Below are 23,811 nucleotides of genomic sequence, written 5' to 3'. Positions count from 1 at the left end.
TTTGCCACTTTGGGTACATGTATAGTTTTTACTAAAAATGAAGCTAATGACCTAGAATGATTAAAGTGACTAAAGTGACTAAAATTTTGACTAAAGTGATATCTGAGGACAAGTGTGCTCGCTTCAGCAACACATATACTAAAATTGGAGAGTATTTGAGTATAATGATCTATGATGAATTCTTAATGCTGAGTTTCTGGTTCTGGCTCTGCTTTTGTAGCTATGATTAATTATGTGCCACTGAGTTTTTCAGTATAGGAAATTGGGGTGATGACTCTTAAATATCTTCCAATGAAATTTATATATCAATATTTTATATTCTCAATGTGAGCCCATCTGTGAATGCTTAATCCAGATGGATTAATCTTGTTAGGAACAAGATCTACCAGACTACGGCCACACAGCCTGGAAAACCCACCACAACTAGTTGAATCCGGCCATTAAAGCCTTCGACAAAACACTTAATCCAGAGTTTGGGAGTATGGACAGACAATACAGATCTTTCTCTAAATTTGAGCTTTCTCCAAATCTGAACAAAACACAGATCTGAACAAAATGAGGAATTGACACCTTTCCCCCATAATAGAACAACACTGTAACTTTAAGAAACAAATATCCTCAGTGGCCATTGCTAGGCAACCACAACAACATTGCCATCATTCAAGCCTTGATTTCTCTCAGTAAGTGACAGGGGAACAGGGCAGGTCCCTTTCCTGGGCTAATTTGGCCTTTGTGGGGGGACTCATCAAGCTGAGGCAAGCAGCAACCATCAATGACTTGCTACCACACAGCTTGCATAAGTATGTAAGCCTGGGTGCTTGCGTCTGTTCAACAACAACCATAAAAAGCTAGTGTGGTGTAATAGTTAGAATTTCAGATTAACATTGAGGAGATCTAGATTTAAATCCCCACTCTGCCATGGAAGATCACTGGGTAACACTAAACCAGTCACATATTCTCACCTAACTTATCTGACAGAGTTCTTGTGAGGATAAAATGGAGAAAAGGAGAATGATGTAAGATGCTTTAGTTTCCCATTGGAGAGAAAGGTGGGGTATGTATGAGGTAAAAAATAATATATGTAGTTGAAGATGGGTGGCAGATAAAAGGTAGGTTGGTTGATGGATGGGAAGGAGTGAAGGAAACAGATAGGTAAAGATATACCATATATACTCGCATATAAGTTGAATTTTTCAGCACATTTTTGTGCTGAAAAAGCCCCCCTCAACTTATACGCGAGTGAGGTGTATTTTAAAAAATATTTTAGGATTTTTACTTTGTCGGCCGCTAGGGGCACATTTTTTAGGCTAGCAGCACCAACATTTCAGGGGTTTTTCAAGAGACTCTCCTGATGATACCACCCAAGTTTGGTAACGTTTGGTTCAGGGGGTCCAAAGTTATGGACCCCCAAAGGGGGTCCCCCATCCCCCATTGTTTCCAATGGGAGCTAATAGTAGATGGGGCTACATTTTGAGGGTCCATAACTTTGGACCCCTTGAACCAAACTTCACCAAATCTGGGTGGTATCATCAGGAGGGTCTCCTAAAGATACTCTGAAATGTTGGTACTGCTAACATAAACATTCCTCCCCTGACCAAAAATCCAGTTTTTAAGGATTTTAACTCTTGTGTTTTAGTTTGGTTGTTCTTTTAAAGTTATTAAGACCATATTGTTTTTGCTGACCCTCTTTTCCACTTACAGAGCTAGTTTATTGTTTTTCTTTGAAATAAATATTCAAATACATTTAACCTACTGGTGCCTCAATTAATGTAATTTTATTGGTATCTATTTTTATTTTTGAAATTTACCAGTAGCTGCTGCATTTCCCACCCTCGACTTATATGCGAGTCAATAAGTTTTCCCAGTTTTTTGTGGTAAAATTAAGTGCCTTGACTTATATGCGGGTCGACTTATACATGAGTATATACGGTAGGACTTCCAGGAAAAGAGAAAGAGGCAATAGTTTTGGGAGGGTGATACAGGTGAAAATGAGATTTTCCTGCAATTTCTTGCAGGTTCCCCACTGTGCAATCGGGCCCAGCTCAGTTGCCACCAGGCAGCTTGACCCAGCTCAGCAGCTGGCACTGCACAAATGGAAGGGGAGGCAGGAAAGTTGAAGACAGGGTGGGGGCAATAACTATAGATTGGCTAATGGGTAGGAAGGAGAAAAGGAAGCAAGTAAAGGAGGCAGGCTGTAAGGGCTTTTGGAAAAGGGAAAGGGACAATAGTAGGGGATAAACAAATAAGATGCCCCCTGCAAGTCCTTGCAGGTCTCCTGTTCTAAAACTATTCTAAAAATTTAATCAGAGCATTCTGGGCAGACATGTATAGTCAATGTACATACGATTGAATTCCATTAGGTATTATATTAATATCGATAGAATTATCTAAGAGTATAGACCCTTGATCTGAGCTCCTAGAGGGAACTTGATGAAATGATTGGTTGTTGTGGGTTTTCCGGGCTGTGTGGCTGTGGTCTGGTAGATCTTGTTCCTAACGTTTCGCCTGCATCTGTGACTGGCATCTTCAGAGGTGTATCACAGAGGGAAGTCTGTTACACGGTAATATTTTATACATTTCATGTACTGAATTGTATTTCTTTATGCCCAGCTTGGTACAACAACTCTTATGGTAGCATCGTACTACGGCCACAAGGAGTGCGTCCGAGAATTGGTGCTACAAGGAGCTGACATCAATCTTCAAAGAGAGGTACTGTAAAATTCTGCATTTAACAACAGATTTCTCAAAGAGGCTGTTGTGAGTCTAATGGATGTAAGTGCAGACCTGACATTTAAGATCTGCTATTATATTGTGGGGACTTTGTGATTGTATTTCAATGTTTTCAAGTGTGAGGCTCCTCCTTGCCCACATTGATAGTCTGCCCTCAGCTGTCTTGCTGGGAGTCTCCAGCAGGTGTCTCCAGGCCTCACAGTGGGTAAGTGAAGAAGTAGTATTGGTTTTTATAACAGGCTTTTTTCTACCTTAAAGAGTCTCAAAGTGGCTTATAATCACAGATCCGTCCTCTCCCCACAGCAGGCACCTTGCACAGTAGTTGGGGTTGAGAGAGTTCTGCGAGAACTGTAACTGGCTCAAGGTCACCCAGCAGCCTTCATGTGGAGGTCTAGGGCAGTGGTGGCGAACCTTTGGCACGTGCACTGGCGTAATGCCCATTGGGCAAGGTGGGCAGCTGCCCAGGGCATCACCTTGCTGGGTTCGTTTTTGGGTATTTTAGTGGTTTTCCATTTCTGGCCTGCAGGGGGCGCAGTTTTTAGGCTAGCGGCACCAAAATTTCAGCGTATCATCAGGAGACTGTCCTTATGCTACCTTCCAAGTTTGGTGAGGTTTGGTTCATAACTTTGGACTCCCAAAGGGGGTGCCCCATCCCCCATTGTTTCCAATGGGAGCTAATAGGAGATGGGGGCTACAGTTTTGAGGGTCCATAACTTTGCCCCCCCCTGAACCAAACTGCACCAAACTTGGGGGGTATCATTGGGGCAGTGTCCTGATGAGACCCTGAAAGTTTTGAGACTGTGCCTTCAGAAATGTGCCCCCCCACAGCCTGCAACCCCCATTGACAGCAATGCAGAAAACTCAATGCAGAATGAAGATTCTTGGGCAAATTTCTAGGATGTTCCTGCAGGGGGTGCATTTTTGGATGTATCGGCACCAAAATTTCAGGGTATCATCTGGAGATGATGGCACCCCCCAAGTTTGATGCAATTTGGTTCAGGGGGGCCAAAGTTATGGACCCTCAAAACTGTAGCCCCCATCTCCTATTAGCTCCCATTGGAAACAATGGGGGATGGGGCACCCCCTTTGGGAGTCCATAACTTTGGACTCCTTGAACCAAACCTCACCAAACTTGGGGAGTAGCATAAGGACAGTCTCCTGATGATATGCTGAAATATTGGTGCTGATATGTCTAAAAATGCACCCCCTGCAGGCACCAATGTCCTGGTGCAAAAAGAAATTTGGTCGTGGTGGAGTGGCCACCCATGGCGGGGGGGGCATCCAACTCAGGTTTTGCCCAGGGCTACAGTTTGCCCAGGGCTGCCTCGTTACGCCCCAGGGCACGTATGCCAGAGGTGGCACTCAGAGCCCTCTCTGTGGGCACGTGGCGGGTGCACACAGGACCTGCTGGAGGCTGGAGCAGGCTGGCTGCTGCTGCTCAAGGGGTTGAACAAACAAAATGTGTTCCTTTCCAAACACCGGGGAAATGCTCAGGCCCAAGTTTTTTGCCTATTGCCTGGGCAGATCAAGCCTAGGGTGGAGGAACCGCTGATCTTGTGGAAGAACCAAGAATCAAACCCGGTTCTCCATATAAGAGTCTGCTGTTCTTCACCACTATACCATGCTGGCGGGGGTTATGCCACCTGATTCATTCTTTTGTCCCCAGGACCACAGTCTTTGCCACACCAGAGCTGAATCTTCCTCTCCTCTTTGGCCTTTTCCAGGAACCTGCCTTTAAAGATCCAAATAGCCCACCCCCTCCCTGAATGTACCCATTCTTTCTCTGAGGGAAGGCAGATTTCGTACTTCTCTATACCTCCCAGAGAGTTGCTGGATGACTCCTACTTCCTGCCTTGTTGGCTATGTCGGGCTCAGCTGGGCTAAGCTGCAAACCCTCAGCCTATTCCCCTGCTTTTCTCTGGCCTTTCCAAGCCCAGGCCTGTAGCCCACTTGCCTTTGTACAGTCCTTCCTGGCCCAGCCTTGCTTCTACTCTGGCTGTCAATGCTGCACTCCTCTCTGGACGACTCCAGTGTTGGGTCCCAGCTGGTTCTTCTGCTTGTGCCTGGAGTTGTGGTGTTGTGTGACAACCTTGTGCTGTTTCCTGGGAAGCTGCCAGGACTTCTGTTGGCAGGGATGGGGCTACTAGGAGCTGCGTCTCCCACATCCTCAGTGGAGGGCTTGGTCTTGAGTCTGGTGGTATTTCTGGCACCAGTAGTGCATGTCTTGCTGGCAGGGCTGCTCTTGGCCAGTAGTCAACACTTGCCTCAGGCCCCACAATGAGTCACAACTATCCCCTGTCCCATATACCACAGACTCTCACAGCTACTGCCATTCCCGGCCTACCTGCCCCTCCACCATGTGGGACTCAGACAGGCAGCTAGGCAGTGGCACCTGCCAGCCTCATTTAGAGCAAAGACCACCTCTTCTTGACCACAATAGGGAGCATTCAAGGGGACAGTGATTCTTGGGCTATGTTCTGGCCTTTTGCCAAAAGCCCCAGATTCACTAAGCTGACCCCTGCTTGTTGGGGGAACTGCTGTGCAAGGAGTTAGTCAGTTTGGTTTCTAACTAGTATCTCTCGCTGAGTAGTTTTCTGAAGGTCACAGTGTCTTCAACAGAGGACAGAAAATGGTAATGAATAAGTCTAATATTCTGAACTTTTGTGGTTATTTGCAACCAGGATAGCAGTTTCTTGCTCTAGGGCTTTTGTTATGTTAGTTTTGTATTATCAGGAAGGATGAAATGCCATAAACCTGCCATAAGGCAACAGTAATTATGCTCAGGGTTAATCTGACTTAGTCAGAGATAAATATTCCCCAGTGATGGTGCATCTTAATCATCCTCTTTCATGCTGGGCTTTTAACTGGATGTCTCAAAGGGACTGCAGGATGCAGAGTGCTGCTTTTTCCATTCTGCATGCACAGTTTCAGTTGCCAATCTGGGGGCGGGGGTTGTTCTTTGAACCTAAAGGGAATTTTAATTATTAATAAGGTTGCAGTTGTTTTTTTGGTAGGGCTCCTTCTGTATCGTTCGCAGTGGAACATCAGGCATTGATTCACAAGATTACCATTTCTCAGACCTTTTCTCATGCTAGAAAATCTTTATCCTGTTTTTCATGGAGGCACAGATAAGGGGTGAAAGTGTGAATAACCAGTGTCATGAAAATACCCTGCAGAAGTGTATAGGCTGTTGTTATATTGACATATAGTCTGTCAAGATTTGCATTAGAATTGCTCAGAAACTGTGCTGAAGTCCTGAAAATAAGTAGTTTTGTTAGGAATTTGAAGTGATTTTGAACTGATCAAAAAACAGGTAATTTGAAAGGCTGACTTTGTATTCATTTGTTTGATTAATTGATTGAAAACTGATACCCATAATCTTTTGGCCAAAATAATCCACCAAGACAGTTAACAAATAAGAGAATTTTTAAATGAATAACAAGTAAACAAGCAAACCATGGTCTTTATAAAGACAGAAAATAACTTAAGTGTGAACGATGTCACAGTTGGGCTGAAATGAGATTGGATCCATCAATGGCTATTAGTCAAACTTAATAGACCCATCGTGTTCTGGGGCACTAAACTTCTAAATACCAGTGTATGAGGGATACCAACAGGGAGAGCCACTGATTTTTGTGCCTTTTGGGGTCTTCCAGTGCTTCTCATTTTCTATCCTGGGGAAAAGTATGCTGGACCTAATAGATCTTGATCTGGTCCAACAAGACTTATCTGAAACTTTTTCCAATAGCAACAGTGGCAGAGGTCAGAAATCAAAAGTTATATCCACAGGTTTTCTTGACAATGAAACTTTTTACCTGATGGTAAAATGCTGTTAGAGAAGGCACAAAAGAGACTTCTCATGAAGGAATTTCCATAGTCTTGTTCCCACTGATGAAGGGGCCCTATCTGATGTGTCCCCAATAGACTTCTACTGGAAATGGCACACAATTAAGGACCTTCATGGCAGTTCTTCATGTTCAGCAGGAATCACAACACAGTAGAGGATTCTTTAATTTCCTGATCTGTTTCCAGGGTCAATTCAAAAGGTGGGGTTTGTCCTTTAAAGCCTTAAACCAGGGGTCTGCAACCTATGGCTCTCCAGATGTTCATTGCCCATGCTGGCAGGGGCTGATGGATTTGTAGTCCGTGAACATCTGGAGAGCCGCAGGTTGCAGACCCCTGCCCTAAATAAACATGCAACTAATTAAATTGGCAGAGAGTTAGATTAGTATTGTCTACTTGGATAGTCCATGATAGCAGTTGGGTGCTATATACTGTACCAGTTGTAGCTGTTTGAAACCAGTTCTATGTGGAACACAGTACCCTACTCAAGGGGACAAAATTAAGGCACACATGACTGTGGGTAAGTAATTTATTTCCAAGAAAGAGACAATTTGATTTCCAGAAATTAGGATATCAATCTCTATGCCAATTTACAGCATCACCAGATTTAACAAATTAGTATTCTTACATGAATTCAGATAGGCTAGAATTTCTGCCATGAGGCTTTTATCCAACAAAGCACTCAATGTATGTGAATAGGTCCATTATCTCTATGTATTTAATCATCTGATAAAGAGACCTAGGAGAATAAAGCTAGTGTAACCATGAGTGTACCTACAACATTAGAAAGGCATACTCAAAGATCTTCATAAACACATTCTGTTTGAATAAAGATGACTGACTTACCACATGGTAGCATATCTGTCAGTTACCAGCTGATAAATGTTCCCTGTTCTCACCCATAGTTGTTCTCATTGAGGTTTCTTTTGTGAACAGAATTTGGATGACATCTTGCATTCACTAAAACACTGATATACACTAAAGCCTAAATGAAGAGTGGGTGGCGTCTGTGTCTTAATGTCCAACAAGACCTTGCACAGTTTGCAAAGTGAATTTCACTGAACAGAGACTGGGCCCATTCCGCCTCCCCTCACAGCTATATGACAGCTTCAGTGCTCAGCAGATATACTAAATTGGAATGACCCAGATTTTAACAGAGTTATATTTCCCCTCAGTTGTCTGACAGTGCAATGAGAAACAGATCCACTAACATTGAAATGAATAGGAGCTTTAGTGAGGAAAAATGTTGGTAATTCTGCAGGTGGCATTCTCTAAATGGGCCCCTTTTCAAGAATATTGTTTGCTATAGTTGAGACTTTGAGTACACCTAAGGCCTCAGGCATCAGTTGACCTTTCTGTTTAAAGTATATGTAGTTCAAATGCACTTAATTCAAATGAAATCCCATACTACAAGGCTAACAATGAACTTTGTGTCTGTCTTTTCCAGTCTGGTGCCACTGCCCTATTCTTCGCTGCTCAACAAGGTCACAATGATGTGGTGAAATTTCTGTTTGAGTATGGAGCCTCCACAGAATTTAAAACCCAAGTAAGAGACTATGTTTGGCTTTGGTGGATTGAGGCAGGAAGGAAAGGCTGCTGTTTTTTGCTGATCACAGACTTGGCCTGGAAAGCAAACAAGAGGCCCATAAAATAATTTTCTTCTCTTGCCATGCACTTCTCTGGCAGAACATTGATCCCGGCCTGGCTTTTATTGCTTGTTTTTCATTGCATGGGTGTTCCTTCATTTCCTTACACTTTGTACTCCTACATTTTGAAATGGCAGAGTGAAAGCTGACTAGATTGATTGTCCCAATTATGCTGTTCAGCCATGTAAAAGCCAAAAGAACGTATAGAATTCTCTGCTTATCAGTCAGAATATGAGATTATGGAATTACTACTGTAAGCACTCGTGTTGCTGGATTTTTTAAAAAAGATGCTGTCACTTTATGGATGTCTATATACCTACTCGGATAAAATAGCTCATATGACTGTGAGTTGGTATGATCTGAATTGTGCAGGAATCTTTCTTATTCTTAAAAAAAAAATATACAGACAATTAACAACTACTGGGTATAACAGGGATCTCCAACACGGATGAGCCTGTGGGAACTTTTTGAATATTGAGAAGTGGTAATGGGCACTACTGCAAAATGATTGCTACAGGAGGCAATTATTTTAAAAGAGAGGAAAATAATAGTCAATCATCCTCCTAAGCAACATTTCCAAAAGATGTGTACCTGCAGATCCAAAGGCGATGCCTCCTAGAGTCTTCTGAAATACCTTAGGTGAAGTTCAGGAATGCCATGATTGCCTGATTGCTTTGAGGAAAAGTTGTTTTGAATGCCAGGCAAGTGGACAACACCTTGGTGCCTAGGACTACCATTTTTGGGGATCTCTAGTATATAACCTGAATCCAGTCTTGTTAGTTACAGCATTAAAAATGCATTGAGTTTTTAATTGTCTTGATATTGTAGATTGCAACACATAATGAAAAGCACTAATTTCTCAATAAATTCATTGGTTTGGGTGTTGCTTACCCTCCTATAGTATGCTAGTTTGCCACTAAAACAATCTCCCAGATCATTTTAAAGCATTCTGCTGGTATTGGTGCATTAACTTTCTTCCAGTGAGAAACAATACACATCTGGGAGGCATTGATTACATTCAAAACTATGTCTCTGAATCTATTTACTCTACACTGCCCCTTAGTTATCTCTGAGGGAATGCCTTAGGATCAACTGGGAAATGATATCTAGTTATAGCCTTAATTAATTACACTATCTTTTGCTAAAAGCCTTTATGATGGAACAGTGCCAACATCTATAAATAAAATCTGCATTTGAACTCTGAATACTGCCAGCAGCTATCCAAAAAAAGATAGGATGCCACTCAATTTATGTGACATTAAATATCACTGATAATTATCTTTTGTAAGATTTAATTCAGTTGGTATCAGGTTTGGTAAAGATATTTGTGAAGTGCATCTGGCATAATTGTTTTATGCTGAGTATATATGAATGAATGTCTGCAACGGTATGGAAACAAAAGCTCTTCTTACGTTATAGCTCTCTCTAATCTTGCACCAGCTGTGGTGCAGGATTGTTTTTCACTCAATATCTCCGCACTTTCAGTTTCACTAAAGATGAGAAAATAAAACTCAGTACACACTTGCACATCTGAACTAGGATCACGTTAGACCAGAGTTCACATATCTTCCTGTGTCTTTTAAAGATAAACTTCAGATGGGTGCACTCCCAGTTTGGATTGGAGCCTTCCAGCCCTGCCTGGTTTTGCCTATCCACACACATACCCCAATGTTCTTGTTTGGAAAGTGGGGGAAAGATGGGCACCCAGCCAAAAAGTGTGTATGTGTCTGGAGGGAGAAGGGGAATTCAGTAGGCAAAATTGTTTGGTAGAGGAAAACTTCAACCTGTTTCTGTGTAGCTCCAGTCTGAGTCAGGGCTGTGCATACCTGAAATGTATTTTTTTTTAAAAAAAACACTGGTAGAATCTGGTCACAGATCTCCCAAGCCCCTTCCGCACATACAGAATAATGCACTTTCAATCCACTTTCAATGCATTTTGCAGCTGGATTTTACTGAGTGCATGTGCGGAAAGGGCCTCAATGTCTCTTCTATTTTGGTCCAGAGGTGTTGAAGAAAATAAGTTGACTCTTTTTTTCTGAGCTAAAACATCTGTTCTAATTCTGCCATTAGAATTATAGGATACATTCTGTGTGGTGGGTACTTAGGTTGGTTTGCAGGACAATGTTGGTTTGCAGAACTTTCTAGGTTGGTTTGCAGGACAATGTTGAATTTCTGTGGCTACTGCAGTTACTATACTTGTATACTTTTCTGAGCTGAAGAGTTCATGTGGCTTGTCTTCACTAAATCTGTGTAAAGCTGATCCCTATTATTTCCATTGTACACTTAGGGAACTTAAGCTGAGGGACACTGACTTGCCTGAGATGACAGGCTGATGTGAGCAGATGTGCTTTTCAAACATAAATTACTTGCAGTCCTGGGCTCTTCCCTCTTTGTAATTGTCCCAGACTGCAACGAAATGACATTTCCGGGAGCACCCTTCTCAGTAGCAGCTGATTGATGCCAGTCATCATATGGCTGTCTGGCCACACTGCAGAAAAGCCTGAGGGTGGCTTTGTGTATCACAGGAAGCTTTGTGTATCACAGGAAGCACCAAATAGTGCTTTTGTTGTTTTGGACTTCTAAGGTGATGTGCAAATGTAGAATTGGCACCATTCCATATAGATGAAATGCAAAAGTTCTTATTTTACAATTGCACGAAGAGCCTAGAAAGTATTCAAGTGACGATTAAAAATCATCTGCTTTTCGGTGCTTTCTGTGATGGTATAAAGATGCTTGAAGTTTGGCATTGTCAATAAAGGAGAGTGTGCTGGCAGGCTCAATGCCACATTGCTACTCAGACTTTAACATATTACACTGTAATTATAGGTCAGTTTGTAAGAGCATTGTGTATTGACTGAGAGCCATGTATTTTTGGCATGAAAGGGTTACTGCCCATAGCACAGTTTCATCCAAACACTCAGGATTGATGCTGTAATTTCTGCCTCTGTTTTTCTGGCTGAAAAGATCTGAGGTACACAATTGCCAGCATAACTGTTTCTTGGTAACTTTACAGTCATTATGCAAATCTCTCTGTTTGGATTTGCTCCCATGCAGTTGTGCTAGTGCTGGATCCATCTCTCAGAATTTCCACCAATGTGAGCCAACAACAACAATAATGTCTCAGCTAATTCCCTACAGATGTAGTCAAAATGGTTCCAAAATTAGAGCCCTAGCATCACAAAAAAAGGCAGAGAAAACTAAGAGTGATGTGGAAAAGCTTCCATATTAAGGGCTGCCTGACCTGTTCCAATTGAAATTTGGACAAGTAAGTGAATGCCTAGAATAGTGTTACTGTATACATCATTTCTATAGCACCATCTACTGAGAATGTACAGAACTTTTTCCTGAGATGCTTCCAATCTGGGGGAGAGAGGAGGAGGGAGTAAGCATAAAATGAATGTGTGTTCATTCCAGCTGCAAATGCTTGGGCTTAGCTTTGGTAGGGGTTTTGCCAAAGATGGTTGAAGTTTAATGACTGTTTTATCTTCTGTTGTATCCCCTGGTGCTTTGTGTCTGTCACTGAGGGGAGCTGACACTTGCAATGCAAGTGCTTGCATTCTCTTCTGTAGTTCAGAACAAAATCTACAGATTCTTGAAACATAAAATGGCTCTGCAATGATATTTATCCTAATATGATGCAAAGCAGCATGAATTCAAAATGAATCCATAGTTTAGAGTGGTGTCACATATTCAAACAGCAGTGTGGATAAAACTGCTCAGTAAATCTACCAGATCAACAGATTAGGGGCATGTTGGAAATTGGGCAACCATTATATGTTTAGTGGCTGTCTAAAATAAGGCATTACTGTACTCTTTTCTCATTTGTAACATACTGCAGTAATAGTCCTTGAAATAAGGATGTGCATAGATGTGAGGGCAGCAGATCTGCTTTTTTAAAAGCATGCTGCCGTGATCAAATGCAGGATACAAAGAAGCTTATAGGAAAAAGGTTCTACCATGTTTGAATATAGAAAAAGGGTTCTGAAATCATAGCTTATTTCCCATAGTCTGATGTCTAACATCACGATTCCCTTATCTGGCTCTCATATCAGAAGTAAGTCTGGCTGGTAGAAAAACCCTTGAAGAGGGATACCGAGGTCCGTTCCACACAGGCCAGGGAAGTGGCTGCACACCAGGGAGCATGACCCTGGTGCAGCCCTGGGGCCGTTCTCACGCTTCCATGCGGGTGGCCCCAGAGCTGTTGCAGCCCGCAGAGGCACCTCCACACGGAGGTGCATCCTGTTTTTTTTAAAAAACTTTCCTTCTTGCCCTGTGCAGCTTCACAGGGATGAGGAAACACGCCCCCATAGCCATGGCGACACCTCGGGGGTTGAAGGGCAGCGTGGGCGTGTCTCCTCGTCCCTGCAGAGCTGCGCAGGGTGAGAAGGTAAGTTTTTAAAAAACAGGACGTGCCTAAAAGCAGCACCTCTGACCCAGTGTTGTTCACTTGGCACCAGGTGCACAATGGCATTTTCGAAAACACCCTTTCCCCACCAGTTGTGGGGGGTGGGGGAGCATGGTGCTGCCTCATTGTGGAGGTGGCAGCCGTTCAGAGTGCACTTCCAGAATAGTGTTCTCACCATACCTGGGATGCTGTTTTTGACCCGTGCGGAGTGGGCCTGAGAGAAGCAAGGAGAAGGTAATAGTTTAGTACCTCCTAAATGCATTCCCAATTTCTATGTTGTATGTAAATAAAATTGTTGAGGATTCATGTCTGCTGCCTTCTTGTATCATTTGGAGTTAAGCGATGTCTAGATACACAATGATAGAGTTGTCTGAAGAAGAAATAGCATTTTGAAAATGTCATTCAAGTACTGGATGTTTAGCTCCATACATCAAGCTTATGTCTGGAAGGATTCTTTGATTGTGCTCTGCCAAGGATAAGAGCTCCTTCCATCTTCATTTTGCAAGTCTTGCAAGTTTATCGTTCAATTTGTTTGCCCATTTGGAGGATTATATGGACCGTACAATTCGGCTGTTATAGACTCATTTACTATGAATATATGAATGAACTACAATGAATTGCTTATGTGTTACTTTCTCAATGAATTTTTCAGTCTATCACTGCATATCTTGATATAGACATGTATGTCGTTTATTTCACTTTGCACATTTAGGATAGTAGTCCGCTTAACGGTATTTGTAATTTTACTTTATAAAATTGAATGACGCATATACAGTAGTCATTGCCATTGGTAAAATGTTGTAAAAATTAGTCATAGCCCGGTGTATAATGCGTTGTTGTTGGTCGCCTGATTGTCATGTTACACACATTCCTTTTGCTTTAATTGTTAAGTGATGTCTGCCAACTCGGCAAAGTGCGTTTTTGCTAGTAAAAAGGCAAAAGAAGAAGAGAGAGCACTAAACTGTCTCTGTCTTCCAAGAGGCTTTTCATATACTGGGAACATTGCGGGAAACTGAAAGTGACAGGTACCTACAAGCAGTAGTATGTGGAAACGGACAAGAACTGGGACTTGGCTCTAATTTCTTAGGAAGGTTCAGATTCTTTTAAAAGTTGGGAATTCTTCATAAAGGAGAATTGGGATAAACAGCACAGGGAGAGGGGGATTTGTTTCCAGCCTCTGTGAGCCACATACTAAGAAATGTTCAGCACTTTCTGTTCACAACAGCCTTTGTTTATTTCTCTTCCCTTATGCCCAGTCTGTTTTTTCCCCTTTCAGGATGGAGGCACTGCACTGCTAGCTGCTTGTCAGTATGGGCACATGAAAGTAGCAGAGACCTTGCTGAAGCATGGTGCCAACATTCATGACCAGCTTTACGTGAGTTGCCTTGGAGTCACATTCATAGCTCTCATCCTCCCATTTCCTTAGGGAGCCTTTCCAGGGATCAGTCCTTTTAAGTTTTCACATTGGGAAGGACTAGAACAGGGGTAGGGAACCTGTGGCTCTCCAGATGTTTAGGAACTACAATTTCCCATCAGCCTCTGTCAGCATGGCCAATTGGCCATGCTGGTAGGGGCTGATGGGAATTGTAGTTCCTGAACATCTGGAGAGCCGCAGGTTCCCTACCCCTGGACTAGAAGGACAATATCATAGGATGGCTCATCTCTTCTCATTCACTCTACATATTATATCGAATTAAATTCTAATCTAAGGTGCTAGAATTCCAGGCTGTACCTTTTCAAACTGTACATGGAAGTCACTTCCTCGTGTAAAACAATTCTCATTACTTTGAAGACAAGCACATCAGGACGAGGTTTAGCATAGGTTACTCCCTTGAAGTTCTAGTCTTGAGGCCATTTCTTGGAATATTGCTGGGTAGGCAAACAAGACATTGAACTCTGGATTTATTCATTATCTTACATGTTCATGCTTAAGCTATATACTTGTTTTCATTCAAATATGGAGGCTTTTTATTATTTACTACAACAAGGTAAAACCATAGGAAGGTATAAAACTGATGTATTATGTGTCTAGTCTTCAGATTTATTTATACTCCTTCATGTTGTAACTTGAGGGATGTTATGTAGGTTGAGATATTCATATATTTACTTAAGTTTACTGTTTGATTCAGGAGGCCTGCAGAGTGGTGAGCTCTGCTCATTATCAGAGTTTGATCCTGACAGAAGTCAGTTTCAAGTAACCATCTCAAGGTTGACTCAGCCTTCCATCCTTCTGAGGACAGTAAAATAAGTACCCAGCTTGCTGGGGGTAAAGTGGAGATGACTGGGGAAGGCAATGGCAAACCACCCCATAAGTTCTGCCCTTGTGGTATGGCATCACCCCATGGGTCAGTGAGGACCTGATGCTTTCACAGGGAACTATTTCATTAATATATAGGGCAGTATAGGTAGATGTACAGTATGTTCCATATGCATGAGTTTAATGTTAGTTCAACTTTTTGTGTATTTATATAATCCACTTTCAATTTTTTGAGGATTAATTTAAAAATATATTAAATGTGTAATTGGTGGTGCATTTCGTAAAGAAATTGGTCCTGATGCAGCAAAAGCTGAACACATTGAAGTGTCTGAGAAAACAGTTGTAGGGTTAAGAACTTGCTTACTTTTAAAATAAGATTTAGGCATCCCAATCCAGAGGCCGCCGTGACTAGGGATGGCTCTGATGCCCCATCCCCTCCGAAGGAGCTTTAGATGGCGTGGGGGTGCAGCAAAAAGAAAAAAGAAAAAAACAGCTGCCCTCCATATGGCTTAGTAAAGTTCCACGACACTTTCAGGTGGCATAACTCCAAGACCCACACTGTGGAATTCCCAGCTCAAAAGCCCAGGTGGAAGCCGATTAAAGTCAGCCCCACACCTGGGAACAGCCCAGCCTGCCCCCCACCCCTGTGTAGGCATCCACCTGGATGCTATCATAGCTCTGCAGTAGCACGCACTTCTGGGTTTTGCAGAAGAGCTGTGGGGTGCTTGGATGCCAGTGTCTTTGCCCTCTCCAACCAGCAGGGGTGCCCTTTATACCAGTGGGGGGAGGGCAAACACATGGACCTGACCCACACCACATCCAAGAGTCAATCAGCCCTAACCCTAACCCTAACCCTCACAGACTGGGCCATAAGTCTATTAGTGTGACTTGAGCAATTTAATAAAATAGAGAGGTTTTGGAGATCAGGCCCTTGCTTAATTAAACTATTCTTGGTCGCCATTCAAAAATGTTAATAGATTCAGTATTAAAATGCATAAGGAAGTTTTATAAGTAAAAAGAACTATCTCTCATCCAAGCCTTTGCTTATCTTCTGTTGCTCAGCAAGGGGCTTTCTGACTGGCCAATTTCCATGAAAGGCAGTCTTCACACTTGCTGGAACAATTACTCAGAAAGCCTCAAGACTTGTTGCTTACTCTTTATATTGATTACATCTGAGGTTGGGAGCAGACTATTTAAACAGCAGCCTTGCCTATTGATTTTATCAGGGGTGAGCAAAGAAAGACTTGTGTTAAGCAGTAAAAGCTCGTCTGTGCTTATAGGAAAACTACTAGAATTCTTGCATTGTAGTTCAGTGATAAGAGACAGCCCTATTAAGAACATTTTGCTACCTTAAATATAATAACATTTCTTTTCCTGCAAAGGACGGAGCGACTAGCGTGTTTCTGGCTGCCCAAGGAGGCTACCTGGATTTAATTCGGTTATTACTGTGTTCAGGAGCTAAGGTCAACCAGCCAAGGCAGGTAATGTTCTACATTATTAAGACAGATAGCATTTTGTATTGTTGAAGGCTTTCACGGCCGGAATCACTTGGGTGCTGTGTGGTTTCCGGGCTGTATGGCCGTGTTCTAGCAGCATTCTCTCCTGACGTTTCGCCTGCATCTGTGGCTGGCATCTTCAGAGGATCATCTGAAGATCCTCTGAAGATGCCAGCCACAGATGCAGGCGAAACGTCAGGAGAGAATGCTGCTAGAACACGGCCATACAGCCCGGAAACCACACAGCACCCAAGATAGCATTTTATTAGCTCTTTCTTAGTTGTTCGTTTGTTTTAAAGATCCCCCCCTCCCAGGTATATGCTAAAATTATGGCCACCATGACTTGGAACTTAGTAAATTCTTATAAATTGTTGTATTTTGGTACTTCAGTTAATATTTGATAACAGTTGTTTGATAACAGTTGGAGTTGCATCTTAATATTTGACTCCCTATGCAGACTGCCAAAGTTGTAGTTTAACTTGCTCTGATATTTTGGCATCTCTACAGCTACATCTTTGTTTCTGAAATGCTCAGCCTTTTGTTTCTTAGTGATTCAACCTGATAAAACAATGAAGATAAATAAACTCTAACTACATGGCTCTCTTGATAATGATCTCATTTAATACCACATATTATGTTTTGTTTGTTTATTTTACAATGTTTGTCTGCTGTTCAGCCATAAAGACTCTCATAGTGGTTAACAAAAGTATGTAATAGAAAATAATCCTATAAATAGAAAATAATCCTATAAAACCATAGAACAATAAACTCAATTAAAAACAATGAAACAATAAAAGAAAATATAACTATCAAGAGCAGTTATTACCCAATATCCAAAATAAATTAAGCGTGTGAGTAAACAGATGGATTTTGGATCAACTATAGTTGTCAAACAAGCTTTAAAGGTAGCCTTTGTGCAACACACAGTAATCAAACATGGATGTAACTGTAATATTATGGATATCATTGGCACGAACATTTCTATCCAGGGAGGGTTATCAACTGAAAATCATAAAAAACACTCCAAGCATCAGATGTTGCAGGAAATGGAATTGAGATGTTATCTTCAAACTGTGTACCTGACCCTTAAGTGTGAGTGTAAGCCTATTCAGAACAGGAGAATGCCACTTTTCTTAGTTTATTCATTATTTACCAACAGTACATCTAGACTGATTTGATTAACTCACTAATGATTCAACCTATTCAGAGCACCTACTGCATCGCTGGTCAAGTGGAGTTGGATATCACCACATATATTAATGACTTTAAATCTCTGGGTGACAAAGGCTAGGAGGGCAGGCCCAGTGGTGGGATTACAAGCAGTTTGCTACTGGTTCTAGCGAAAAGGTGCGAACCAGCTGAATCCCACCACTGCCTAAAGCTGTCCTGCTGTCAACAACCAGAACCAGGGTCTTCTGGCCTGGTGGAACACTCTGTTGAGTGAGACCAGGGCCCTGCAGAATTTATTGTAGTTCTGCAGGGCCTGTAAGACAGAGCTGTTCTGCCAGGCCTTTGGTTGAGGACAGCAATGTGTACCATCTATGTGTCCTCCTTCGTTTCCCTTTCCCTCTTTTCTTTGGCATGTCTGCTCTCAAGGGTACTGGACTTTCCATAAGTTTGAGAGGTTAGGTAAAAGTTTACTTAGTAGCTATATCTGCTTATTATGATACAGCTGAGATTCTTCTGTTTGTTCTCACAGGATTTTATGTAGGTCTATTTAATGTTTCCACCTCAGCCTAAATTAGTTCCACAACTATCACTGTCTTCAGTGCTGTTGCTGATGATATTGAAACTGTAGATGCAATGGTGAATGTATTTACAAATGAATGAATGAGACCTGTCTAAACACATGATCTGTCTTTAGCTACTACAGTTCAGATCTCAATTTTATATAGAGCCATTTGATTGGTTTGTATGATTCTCTTTTTCTAAGTGGCATCTTATGACTGACCTTCCTCAAAGTCAAGGGTCCCCAACATTTTTGAGCCTATGGGTACCTTTGGAATTCTGACAAAGTGTGGTGGGCACAGCTTCAAAAAGGCTGCCACAGATGGCAATGGCCACACAAAAGAAACCCAAATACAGAGGAAAAGAGGGGTATAATTTTAAAAATACACTGAGAAAGGGGAGTAAAATCCATAGGCTGTCCTAACAGCTGCTGCTGAAATGTTATTTTAATATGAAGTCAATCAGATCTCCGGTGGCCAGTCAGAAGCCCTGCTGGGCAAAAGCCCCACCCACCCACTTTCTCAGAACATTGATTAGTCACCAGGAAAGGTGTCAAAGAGTGCCTGGCTATCTTCAGGGGAACCTTGCTCTATGCTTTTGTTCAGTAAATAAAGATATCTGCCAATAATGAATGACTTTTATGATGGAAAGTCTTTCTTTGTTGAAGGAATTTTGGAGAGAGGGGAAGCATAGGATCCAATCCAATATATTCTACTTGTTATGCCTTTTTACAGCATAAAAATGAAGGGATTTAAAAAGTGAAAATATAAGTATTGTCCTATAGGGTAATGTTTTCAAATTAGTAATGCACTGAATGTTTCATCTAAGTCAAGAAAATGTTCGTTCATCCTCAAGAGAATATTGTATATTCCAATTGAGCTGAACACTGTGTTCCTTTGCAGGGCCAAAAGAGATCTGATTTCATAACCTTCTTGGGCTCTAGGCAGAGTCTTGTCAGGAGCTGCCAGAAGTGTTTCGTATTGCCAAATGTTGCCCTTATTAATTCAATCAATCCTGGGACTTTTTTTTCCTTAAAGGATGGGACAGCTCCATTGTGGATAGCCTCTCAGATGGGTCACAGCGAGGTAGTGAGAGTAATGCTGCTCCGCGGAGCAGACCGAGATGCTGCACGAGACGTAAGTCGTTGCCATTTGTGGACCTAAAGTTGGAAGAAAAATAGTTCTGAGATAAGGTGGATTTCTATTTTTAATCACTTAATTTTTTAGTTGATATCCGGCCCTTCCTTCAAGTTGCTGTGGGTCATTCATTGTACATGGTCCATCCAACTCAACATTTTATTCTCACAACAATCTTGCAATTTGACTTTAGCTGAGTGAGAGAGAAACTGGCATGTTCCTGAGGCAGTGGCGGTGAAGTTTTGAACCTGGTTCTTGGTACCACTACACTACATTGGCTCTTCAATTGTAACATAACCATCATTGGCACTGTTAGTTTTGCAACATGTTATTCAAGTGAACCTGATTGTAAGGGGCATTTCTGAGACTCCAGTATTTCTTAGGTTTGGGTTCAAATTAGAAAATATGTAGGTTATCCTATATGGTGTGGATCCCATGGAACACTTTCACTGATGAGATTTCTGCCAGCAGAATGGACTTTCCTAACTTTCCTCCTGCTACAGAAGAACAAAATGCTCCCAGTGTTGCTTCTGGGAGACAAGATACCCCAAGAACAATATGAAGGGGAAAGTGGCAAAGATTGTACCACTTTCCTTTGTGTAAATGTTCTGTAGGATCCAACCCTATATATTCTCCACAAGGAAAGTTGCAGCTTTTTGGTGGAGGGGCTTAAAGTAGAACAATGATACGGGTGGAAAAATTTAATCTCCTCCACTTCCATTCAGTGGTCATAGTTCAAGCTTAAGATATCCGTGCGCACAAATCTTGTGCGTATTGTCTAGTTTCTCTGTTAGAGTCCAGTTTCCTCTGAATCTGGTGTGCACCCGAAGTTTGTGAAGTATACTTCAAACAACATGTCCCAGATTCATGGGATCTGTTTGATCATGAAAGCAAAACATATATTCTTCACAAGAAATACTGTAGTGAATCAACAGTGAAGAAAAACACACCCAACTAGGTCATTCATTATTACATCGTGGGTACGCTCTTGGCATTGACAGTGGGAACTCTGGCCCTAGAAACAAGTGCTAATGCGCCTCTTTGGTTTATTGAGAGGTTTGTCTCTATGTCAGTCTCATTAAATGGGAAACGCTCAGTGCTCTTAAATAAGCCCTGTGTAGACAACATATTTATGTATTTATTTTATTGAAAACATTTGTTATCTATCTTCCCTACTGTGCTTAACATAGCTTACAAACATAGATAAAGTCCATAGGTAAAGTTGAGAATGGAGAAGGGGAGGTGAAGTAGCATGATGGCCATTACCCTAACTCATTTTTCTTTCCTTTCTCTCTTTTCACTTGAAGGATGGCACAACTGCTTTGTTTAAAGCAGCAAACAAAGGTTATAGTGGCGTTATAGAAGAATTGCTTAAATTTTCCCCTGCACTGGGTTTACTAAAGGCAAGTATTGAGGAACTCTTTGGGACATTCAAGAGCACAATTCACTGGGAATGTGTGGGGCTTGCTTGGAAGATCAGTTGGCAACGCTCCAAAATCCTAAACTGCTCATCACATTGTCTTTTATATGGACAAGTTCTAGGGATGTCAGAACTGGGCCCAGTTGTTACAGCAGAATTGCTTGGTGGTTCTTGTAACATGCATCTTGGGTTTTAGAGCCAGGAGGCTGAAGGCTTACAGTCTTTCCTCTTATGAAAAATTATGAAAAAGGGCTCCTCCCAACAGCTTTGGGGCCAATGCCAGCAGAAACTTGTGGTGGTTTTTCATTATTCTTCTGCATATGCATGATGGCTATATCTGTATGTTCTCTATTTCACAGAATGGAACCTCAGCTCTCCATGCAGCCGTGCTTGGGGGCAACGTCAGAGCCGTAGCGCTACTCTTGGAAGCAGGAGCAGATCCTTTCCTGAAGAACAAGGTAGTGTATAAGTGTGTTTACTTTAAACTTGAAGGAACTTAGACACTTATGGAACATTCAGTACTCTTAAACAAGCCCTGTGTGGACAACTTATTTATGTATTTATTTTATTGAAAACATTTGTTGGCAACCTTTCTTCCCTACAGTGCTTAAGGTGGCTTACAAACATAGGTAAAGCACATAGGATAAAAAACATTAAAATCATAAAACCAAAATTTAAAATCACTGCTCAGGATTGCTACTAAAATTAATTAACTGTAGTACTAAACAAAACCATCTTCAACATATCTCTATACAGGCAGTGTCCTATTGGGGTGGAATAGTGCCATATACATTCAGCCTACCATATAGAGCCTGTGCAGTAACTGTGTACATAGGCTTTGTATGAAGGGCTACATGCATGGCACCATATGATCAAGACGACTTGAAAAGAATGTCAGCCCTTGAAGCATCTGTAAAAAATGTCCAGATTGCTTCTCCAGAATGAGATAAATGGATGTATTATAAATATTCACTAGATAGCAGCAGAACTGCTTTCTGAAGAAGAACCTGTTGCTTTTATTACTTGATTTATGTCTGCATTTCTCAATCTCAGTCACCCAGAATATGATACATGCTAACCATAATGCTGGTAATTTGCAAATGTATATAGAAGTTAATGTCATGAATTTCTTCAAGAGATATGGGAAATCCAAATCTGAAACCCAATTCAGTATAGGTTTTTTTCAGAAGTTACTGAATCCAACAAAATCTTTTTATTCCTTTAGTTTAGATGATAACCTTGAACATTTCTATGCCGCTAATATGCTCCCCAAAATACCAAAGATTATCCATGTAGCTATAGCACATAAAAGTAATGAAATCTCCCATGTACACTGACTACACCAGTCACATTCCTGTGCATTTTACTGTGCTACAGGTGCTGGGAAAATGTTTTTGGCTGCTGTTTCTAATAGAGGCAGTAAATATTGGCAGTTAAGTCTTTCCAGCTAAACATCTGCTTCAGTCCCAACAAACTCTCCTTGGCTAGATGTGGTAGAGCAAAACACACAATCTCACAGCAGAGACTATTGTGCATCCCTTTTGAAAAGGGGAATAGCCCTAGTTCAGGGTTCTGCAACCTGCAGGTCTGGAGCCACATGTGGCTCTTTCAGCCTTATACTGTGGCTCCGTGTGGCCTGGAGGTCGGAGGGTAGCGTAGGCGTGTCCCTCCAGCCCTCCACAGCAGCGTGGAAGGAAAGGTGTGTGGAGGGGCCGAACCGGAGGCGGCTCCGTGTGTGAGGACGCCGCTTTTCACATCCCCTCCACTCACCTCTCCTTTCAGCACTGCTCTGGAGGGTTGGAGGGACACGCCCACGCTGCCCTCCGACCCCTGGAGGTCAGAGGGTAGCGTGGGTGTTCCCTCCAGAGCAGCCGCCATCCCCCCTCTGCCACCCCACAGCCGCCATCCTCACATCCTCTCTTATACCACAGATTGTGGTATAAGTAAATGGTTGTTTTGGGAAAGTTACAGTGAAAATGACATAGTATTAACCTAAATAGGACTATTACATAAATGATGATTATTTCTGACACAATCTTTCTGCAAAAAAAATCCTCTTTAAACCTTTATGATTTTTGAAAATATATAAGATACAGTATAAGCTGGTTCTGATATGTTAATTTGTATACCCCTGCCCAATCCATACAGATCTTCTCCTACAACTATTTTCTGTCAGTTGCTTTTCTGGTTTTACTCCAAACATACTTTGCAAGCCTCCTTTGAAATATGGTTGCCATTGAGTAAGGCTTACGAAAGACTCAGCAATGATGTATAGTCTAATTGTTAGAGTGTGGTTCACAGTTGGATGCAGATGCTCCTTTCTGAACTCTGCATTCAAGCCACACCCAAAACTTTCTGTCTGTTTTCCAGCCAAGTTGTTTCTTGTTTCAGAAAAATGAACTACCTTCAGATCTGACGAAAAACGAGCGCATCCTACGGCTTCTGCAGTTCCGGGGAAAGCACAGAAAGAGCTAGCACAAGATCACGCTTGGAAGAGAAGCCTTGCCTAATGCTAACCCTCGAGCAAAGCTAGTATTCCTGCAGAACTAGAAATGTCTTGCTGAGACCTGAACATATCTGAAGGGTATTCGATTAAAAGAGATACTTATTAGCAGAGATGCGGAAGCAGCATCCAGTGGGAAAGAAAAGAGCCAGAGATACCTTGAGTTGCTTTATATAAAAGTTTACTAATTTAAAAGGGGTAGGTATGATTACATGGAATAAAACAAATAAGTGCTGTACTGCTCTGTTACATGCTTACAGTGTTAACTATACACCTAAGACAGTACCTTGCTCATCCTTCCTACTTCTCTCTTTCCACGTGGTCTTCTCTGCTGAAACAAAGAAAACAAGTTAACTTTATACCTGCTGATGTATGTGCTCACGAACGTGTAAGCAATGGCTATCTGACTGACCAATGGGTAATCAATAGGTCAGCTCATTACAATATCACCTCAGCATCCTGTTTACGCACAAACAGTTAACCCTTTTATGACTGAGTGTGGCAGACACTTGCAAATATGAACAATATCCTGGCTCTTATTCTGAGAAAGCTCAAGATACTTCAAGGAAGGGCACTGCTGAGGCCTCAGTTTTATCCCACCAGGTTTTTGATGCTGGCTTCAGTATGGAGGAGGACTTTGTCTCTAA

General features: G+C 41.9%; 1 protein-coding gene across 1 annotated transcript in view; it reads left to right on the top strand.

Annotated features, from left to right (window-relative positions):
- The window catches only part of ANKRD29 (ankyrin repeat domain 29), a 32,367-nt gene extending 8,795 nt beyond the window's left edge, over positions 1-23,572 (top strand). The window contains exons 3-10 of the mRNA XM_048508018.1: positions 2,611-2,709; positions 8,021-8,119; positions 13,901-13,999; positions 16,264-16,362; positions 19,143-19,241; positions 20,549-20,644; positions 21,021-21,119; positions 23,053-23,572. Of these exons, the coding sequence (XP_048363975.1) occupies positions 2,611-2,709; positions 8,021-8,119; positions 13,901-13,999; positions 16,264-16,362; positions 19,143-19,241; positions 20,549-20,644; positions 21,021-21,119; positions 23,053-23,136 (774 nt within the window). The 3' untranslated portion in view covers positions 23,137-23,572. The remainder of the gene's footprint in view (positions 1-2,610; positions 2,710-8,020; positions 8,120-13,900; positions 14,000-16,263; positions 16,363-19,142; positions 19,242-20,548; positions 20,645-21,020; positions 21,120-23,052) is intronic.
- Positions 23,573-23,811: the final 239 nt, after the last annotated feature.

This window comes from Sphaerodactylus townsendi, linkage group LG09 (assembly GCF_021028975.2).
Source record: "Sphaerodactylus townsendi isolate TG3544 linkage group LG09, MPM_Stown_v2.3, whole genome shotgun sequence".
In the NCBI taxonomy this organism is placed as follows: Eukaryota; Metazoa; Chordata; class Lepidosauria; order Squamata; family Sphaerodactylidae; genus Sphaerodactylus; species Sphaerodactylus townsendi.
The sequence above is the reverse complement of the archived record's forward strand: the minus strand, read 5'-3'. Positions and strand labels throughout refer to the sequence as shown.